The sequence below is a fragment of the Nicotiana sylvestris genome, chromosome 4, assembly GCF_000393655.2.
Source record: "Nicotiana sylvestris chromosome 4, ASM39365v2, whole genome shotgun sequence".
NCBI classification, from domain to species: domain Eukaryota; kingdom Viridiplantae; phylum Streptophyta; class Magnoliopsida; order Solanales; family Solanaceae; genus Nicotiana; species Nicotiana sylvestris.
This window is the reverse complement of record NC_091060.1, coordinates 54,512,376-54,520,262: the sequence shown is the minus strand read 5'-3', so window position 1 is coordinate 54,520,262 and position 7,887 is coordinate 54,512,376. Positions and strand designations below refer to the sequence as shown.

At 39.9% G+C, this 7,887-nt stretch overlaps 1 protein-coding gene across 1 annotated transcript; it reads left to right on the top strand.

The window, feature by feature from the left end:
• Window positions 1-5,268: 5,268 nt before the first annotated feature.
• LOC138889554 (uncharacterized) lies at window positions 5,269-5,679 on the top strand. The gene has a single exon (XM_070172879.1). It carries the CDS (start codon window positions 5,269-5,271, stop codon window positions 5,677-5,679), a length of 411 nt encoding a protein of 136 aa, XP_070028980.1.
• Window positions 5,680-7,887: the final 2,208 nt, after the last annotated feature.

Genomic DNA, 7,887 nt, shown 5'->3' with positions numbered 1-7,887 from the left:
TTTAACAATTGCAAATGATTCACTAAGGAAACAACTTCTTAACCTTCTCCTTCACGATTATTTTCTGTAGCAAGCAAAGCATTAACTCATTCCCGGTTTGGGTAGTTCTTGGCAATATGAGGTCCACCGCAAGTTCAGAAACCATCACCCTTTTTGTTGGCGTTTTCTTTGTTTCTAGTAGATCCGTCAACAACAACCCTGCATTTTTGCAAAATTTCTTTTCTAACTTCTTTCTTCCATTCCCCTTTCTTCTCTGCCTTTTTTTTAGGTTTTTAAGAAGAAGGAAGTTCAGAAAAGACTTCGGGTAGTGCAATAATCCACCAACGAGTACACTGCAGTAATTGCACTTGGGAGGTCCTTCACGTTCTGCCTCCTAAGTTCATTTTGCGTCAAAGCTTGTATGTCAGAAATAAAATAATGCAACTTGTCATCCTCCGATATACTCTGGATGTCTAGCATTAATGAAGTGAATTCCTTAATATAGTCATGAACCGTACCCGTTTGCCTCAAGCATTTCAAGTGATCCCTAGCAGCCAAGATGCGTTTTTAGGCTAGAATTGGTCTTTCATTTCCTTCCGGAGTTTATCCCACGTATCAATTTTGGGTTTGTCCTCACTTTTATCATCAGCCATGCAATTTCTCTACCATAATTTTGCATCACCCGTTAGGCACATGCTTGTTATGGTTACTTTCTCTCCGTAAGGAATTTTGGCGGCAACAAAATATTGCTCCATATCCATCAGAAAGTTCTCCAATTCTTTAGCACTTTGTGTCCTACCAAATGCCTTAGGTTCTGGGATCTTAACCTTAGAACATTCTTCACTGCCCTGACCAAAAGTAGCCAAAGCCCTCCAAAAAACAACAATTTCAATGTTAAGAATTTCATTTTTCTTTTTATGATCTTTAACTTGGACATTCATGGCCTCACATGTTTGTTGAACAGTCTCACGAAACTGATCCAAATCTACCTTCAGATGATAGATCTTAGTAATTAGATCTTCCAAATCCAAAGGATAGCCAGTCACGCCGATTACCACTTCCAACTTCTATACATGATCACGCATATATGAAGTGGAGTTTCCTCCGACCATGGTCCCAAATCACGAGCCACACTTTGATACCAGTTGTTACAAGGCCAGTTTTTTGCAAATGGCACTACACGACAATAGCCTGACACTCAAGCCACTCAGCCTTACTTTATCCCTTACAATTTAGGACTTAGAATATTTTCAAAGTTATAAAACGAAAGCATCACACATAATTATGGGGAAACACCCAATTTTTTATTATTATAGCAGAATATACAAAGGAACTTAGATGGAAGGATCACATATGCTAGCTTGCCTTAGCCAACAAAATTCAAAACATATAAGGGGTTTGCCAATGGCAGTTTCAAAGGGAGAAGTTACAAAGGTGTGTCTGGTACATGCCAAGCCTATAAACAAGCACAAACACTGCTACTATCCGAAGAAACTTCACACGAAATTAGCCCATCTTCAACCTTCAACCCAACTGCCACAGGTTCACTACACATGGCCTAACTTCCACAGCACATACTCAATTGATAAGTGGGGATTTTGAATGCTTATTAGCGCCTTTTAGCTTTTGTTTTTGTCCAAAAGCATTGAATTGTGTTCCAGAAACTAATAAAATTGTGCAAAACTACAAGAATGATGGAAGTTGATCTCCTGAGATGAAATCCGACTCAAAAAGGAGTATTTCAAAGCACAAGGAAATAAAAGGCATAGAAGCATAAATGTGTGGTTCGCAGAAGGAATTCTGCTGCCGCAAAAGAAATTGCAGACCGTAGAATTCCATCTGCAACTGCAAACCAAGACGAAGAATTTAGCAGACATTTGCGAAAGTGTAGACCACATATGAATTGTTCCACCGCAAAGTTGGCTAAGAGTAGAAGATCAAAGAGTATACAAAAAGACCAAGTCTAGAGCCTCTGTGAATTGCGGACCGTACAAGAATTGTGCGGCAGCAGAAGAATGCCTTGCGGCTACAATCCTAATTGTGTGGGCCACAGAAAAGTTGTCTTGCACTGCAATCCAGAAGTGTGCGGTTGCAGAAGATTGCATCACGCTCGTAGTTCAGAATTGTGCGAACACAAACTCCAGTTCCTGCTAGATGAAGAAATTTGCGGACCGTACATGGAATTGTGCGGCCGCAGAACCTCCTGAGGGGCATTTTTGTCCGAGATTTTTAGTCCTGTATAAATAGATGAGTTTATCAAATTAGGTAATGTTTTGAACCTATGAAGTTGCTGTAGCCATTTTGCATTGCCACTTTAGGAAGTTTTGTACTATTTTGGTGTTTTAACATTAGTTTTCTTTATTTTAATCTTCCAATATAAGTTTAATTAGTTTTTCTTCTCTAATTTCTCTAATTTCTATCATGAGTAGCTAGACTTATACTAAGGTTGTGACCCAATCCTAGTGTGTGACCCATATGGGTGATTAATTTAGTGCTTGTTTATGATTGTCTGATTATTATTAAGCTTAGTTCATGTTTCAATTGTAGAATTGATGGTTTTAAACATTGATTCATGCTTATTTGACTTAGTCTCAACTTGAGAAAGAGGGACCTAGTCTAGGATAACTTAGCTAACAAGGAATTTGGTCAATTGAGAGATTGATTAACCTAGTTAAAGGGTTCAACCTAGAGATAGTAATAACCCAACTTGAGCTCTTATCAACCGTTTTGGTAGATACCAATTTGGTCTTGAAAAAGCCAAATTGGGCAAAACCACTCTCTAACCGAGAGGTATTGAGTGGGTAATGTACAGTTATGAGCTATAATATACCTTAATCAACTATACAAGCATTAACGTCTTTATCCCACGAGGCAAACACCTAGGTTATGGTCACAGACCTAGGCCTTTAATCCAATTAGAAAAACTCCAAAAACAATTATCTCTAGTCTTTTGTCTCTAATTTACAATCATTAGAATAACATTAGAAATAGAAACAAAAACCTTATTGTGAAAGTGCAATCTAGATAGCCCATCTGCTTATGTCAAATATATACCCCTAGATCCAATCATAAGTCCCAATGGATTTGACCCTGACTCTTAGTTGGATATTTATTATTGCATATGACCGTTATATATCTCTATTGAGGTGTGCATTTGGATGTGATCAATTTTTGGCATCGTTGTCGGAGAGTTAAAAATGGTGTTAGCTATATATTTGGGTTTGTGTGTGGATTATCTTCATTTCCTTCTATGTTGCTAATTTGTGTGAAATAATTGTAGGTACAATCATGATGGCAAACAATGAACTCGGAAACATGCTTTTGGAGGATGTGGAAATTGACAATGACCAAGTTGAAGAGGTGCCTCTTGAACCTCAAGCTAATAGAAGAGGCCAGATGCCTTATGACAATGTTCCAGTTCCAACCCCACCTCCACCTTGCGTGGCTCCACACCAGGTGTTACCCAATGAAGGGTATACAAGTGAAATAGTCCCTACCCATATTAGGGTGGGCAACTTTCAAGTCACAAATATGATGCACACTTTGCTAGAGCAACGAGGTTTCTTCACCAGGGCTCCAAGTCAAAATGCGTATAGACATTTGAAGTGGTTTGTGGAAACTTGTTGGGGGAGAAAAAAATAAACGTCTCCGAGGATGAATTGAGGCTAAGGCTTTTTCCCTTCTCTTTACGTGGGAAAACTTTAGATTGGTTGGAACGATTACCGAACCATTCTATTCGTACTTGGGATGAGTTGGCAGAGAAATTTATTACTAAGTTCCTCTATCAGGCATATGGATACACTTTGAGATGCGATTTTAGCATTCAAGCATGAGTCCAATGAACCACTGCACGAGATATGGGAGCGGTATAGAACAATGGTCAAGGAATGTCCCAACAATGATATGACGGGAAAAATGATTCAACAAACCTTCTATCGTGGGATTAACACGACCAACCAATGTGCAGTGAATCAACTTGCAGGTGAAAATTTTATGACTACGCCTTATGCGGAGGCTTGTGAGATTTTGGATGAAATGCCGGAGATGTTATCGACATGAAAATCCCGGGCTAATATTCCACAAGGTGATTCGAACATGATTCACCGCCATAAAGAGTTGCATGACCATGGGCAAGCCATTGCCGAATTGACTACTCCTATTAATCAACTAGAAATGGTGCAACTTCATTAAGTTCAAAATCGTAGCCAAGTCAATGCCATGGAAGTGGTGAACAGGATGGTAAACAAGAGAAGGACAAAGGGCTCACAAGTGAAAAATCGAGTGGAGAATTATGTGCAAGAGAATAGTGTGTTTGATCAGGATGATTCTTATAATGAACAAGAAGAGGAGGTGCACTATGTGAATAATTTTCAAGGGAAAAGAAAAAAATTTCAAAGCCTGAATCAACAACAATGGCGACCTCAAAAAAATCAAGGTAATTAGAACTCTAACAATCAAGAAAATTGGAGTGGTAGTAACAACAAAGGTAATTGCAGTGGTGGCAACAATCAAGGGAATTGGCATAACAACAACAATCAAGAAAATTCAAGTGGCAATAATCAAGGAAATTACCAGGGGGAGGGGGGGTAACAATCAAGGCGGATGGAACAATAATCAAGGCAACCGGGGGTCGAGTTTTCAAAGGCTTCCGATGTATCAACAACAAAGCAACATGCCTCCTTATCCTTCCCGTGGTCCAAGTTTTTCAAATAATAAAATGCTTCATATTGAGAATATGCTCAAGCATATGATGTCAAAGAATGTCGATTTGGATGCCCAACTTGCCTCACAAAACACATCCATCCACAACTTAGAAGTTAAAATGGGGAAAATCTCTCAAGCTCTAAATACTCATCCTAAGGGGGCAATACCAAGTGACACGGTGGTCAACCCAAAGGGTGGTAACAACACGGGGTGTGTCATGGCCGTTACTACAAGAAATGGAACAGGTGGGAATGCACCTACCTCAAGCTAAAGGCAACTTGTGGATGAAGATAAATTGGTGCAAGAAGAAGAGATCCTGAACAATGCAGTGCAATCTAATGATGTGTTCAGATTGATATTGATGATAGTGTGGAAGTGACTCAAGAGGAGTTGAACCCGTCTAGGGATCACATTACTGACATACCGGAATCGGTAGTGCAAAGGGCTAAGGAACCGTTGCCTAAGTCTCCACCTCCATACCCTCAAAGGCTTGCCAAGCAAAATGGTGAAAACCAATTTAAGAAGCTTATTCAAATGATGAAGAGTCTCTCAATCAATGTGCCATTAGTTGAAGCTTTGGAATAAATGCACGGTTATGCAAAGTTCATGAAGGATCTTGTGACAAAGAAGCGGTCAATGAATTTTGAAACTATCAAAGTCACTTATCAAGTGAGTGCAATTGTGCATTCAATGACTCCTAAGTTGGAGGATCCCGGATATTTCATGATTCCTTGTACAATTGGAAGTGCCGAGTTTACTAAAACTCTTTTTGATCTTGTGACAAGTATCAATTTCATGCCCTATTCAGTTTTCAAGACATTGGGATTTGGCCAACTAAGGCCCACCGCTATGAGATTGAAAATGGCCAATCGTACTATGAAAAGACCTTTGGGAGTGATTAAAGATGTCTTGGTTCGTGTTGATAAATTCATTCTTCCTGCGGATTTTGTCATTCTCGATTGTGAAGTCGATTATGAGGTGCTGATTATTCTTTGAAGAGCTTACCTTGCTACGGGAAAGGCTCTTTGTGATTTTGAAGCCGAAGAACTTACTTTTCGGGTAGGTGATGAAAAATTGGTTTTCCATGTGTGTATGTCCATGCGACAACCAAATAGCAATGAGATGTGCTCTTTTGTGGGCTTGGTGACCGATGTTATTATCGATAAAACAAGTGTTTTGATCAATGTTGGTGATATGTTGGAGGCCATCTTTCTCAACTTTGATGATGACGAGATGGATGGCTTTATGGAATGTGTGAACTGTTTGCAAGGAATGGGGTCGTACAATTATGCACCCTATAAATTATCTTTGGATCTTGAAAATAGAAAACTCCTCGTACAAAGCCTTCTATTGAAGAGCCTCCTACTTTGGAGTTGAAGCAATTGCGTCCATATCTTCGGTATGAGTTTCTTGGTCTTTCTTCTAATTTACCAGTTATGATTTCCTCTTGTTTGACTAAAGTGCAGGTAGATTCTACATTGATGGTGCTACAAAAGAGGAAGAAGGTTATTGGGTGGATATTTGCGGATATTCGAGGGATAAGCTCCACATTTTGCATGCATAAGATCAACTTGGAGAAAGGCGCCAAACCATATATTGAACATCAAAGAAGACTCAATGAGTCTATGCAAGAAGTTGTCAAAAAGCAGATTATCGAGTGGCTCGATGTCGGGGTTGTCTACCCCATCTCCTATAGTTCATGGACTTCTCTGGTTCAATGGGTTCTGAAGTAGGGGGCATGGCGGTGGTCACCAACGACAAAAATGAGTTGATTCCTACAAGAACGGTGACTAGTTAGAGAGTGTGTATGGACTATCGTAAGCTCAACAAAGTCACAAGGAAGGATCATTTTCCACTTCCCTTCCTAGATCAAATGATTGATAGATTGGCCGGCCGTGCTTTCGATTGCTTTCTTGATGGGTATTCGGGCTACAACCAAATTCTTATTGCTCCGAAAGATCAAAAGAAAACAACCTTCACATGTCCCTATGGTACTTTTGTCTTCAAGCGGATGCCATTTGGTTTATGCAATGCACCAACGACTTTTCAAAGGTGTATGATGACTATTTTCACGGACATGGTGGAAGACTACTTCTTACCTTTGTGAGACTAGTCTGGTAAGGTTTTTTCCTAAGATCTCTAGTGGCAATGTTGTGTCTTACTATTTCGCTTGTCAGTGCAGGGCCTATTTTACTAGCTATCTCTTTTGCTTTGCATCTTTTTCTGGATTTCATGTTCCTATTTTTCCTATGATTTTCGTGGTTACACTGATATTATCTCCTTTTGTCCTTTTGTTTTCTTGAGTTGAGGGTCTTTCGGAAACAACCTCCCTACTCCTTCGGGATAGGGGTAAGGTCTAAGTACACACTACCCTCCCCAAACCTCACTAATGAAATTTTACTGGTTGTTGTTGTTGTATGGTGGAATACTACCTTGGAGTTTTCAGGGTTGACTTCTCGGTGGTCGGGGATTCTTTTGATAGCTATCTTGCAAATTTGGATAAAGTGTTGGCAAGAAGCGAAGAAAAGAATTTGGTGCTCAATTGGGAGAAATGTCAAAGAATGGAATTGAAGTTGATATGGCAAAAATTGAGGTGATTTCTAAACTTCCACCTTCAACTTCGGTAAAGGGCATGCAGAGTTTCTTAGGTCACGCGGGGTTTTATCGACGCTTCATCAAAGATTTCTCTAAGGTGGTGAACCCGTTGTGCAAGTTTCTCTTGGTTGAGATGGATTATGTGTCCAAATTGGTTTAGGGCATTGCTCTACCCAACAATGAGGCAAGAAGTGTGGTGGAATTTTTGAATAAGAATATTTTCACAAGGTTTGGCACTCCGCGGGCTATTATAAGCGATGGGGGGTCACATTTTTGCAACAAGTCCTTCGACACTTTACTTAGCAAGTATGGTGTTACTCATAAAGTCACGACTCCATATCATCCTCAAGCTAGCAGTCAAGGGGAAGTCTCTAACCGGGAGATAAAGGGTACTTTGTCCAAAAAGTGAATGCTAACCGGACGAATTGGTTCAAGAAACTTGATGATGCATTATGGGTTTATTGGACGACTTACCAGACACCTATCGGGATGTCTCAAAATTGGTTGGTATTCGGAAAAGCTTGTCATCTTCCGGTAGAACTTGAGAATAAACTATGTGGGCTCTAAAGAAGTTAAATCTTGATTGGGATGTGGCCGCTAACTTGAGGA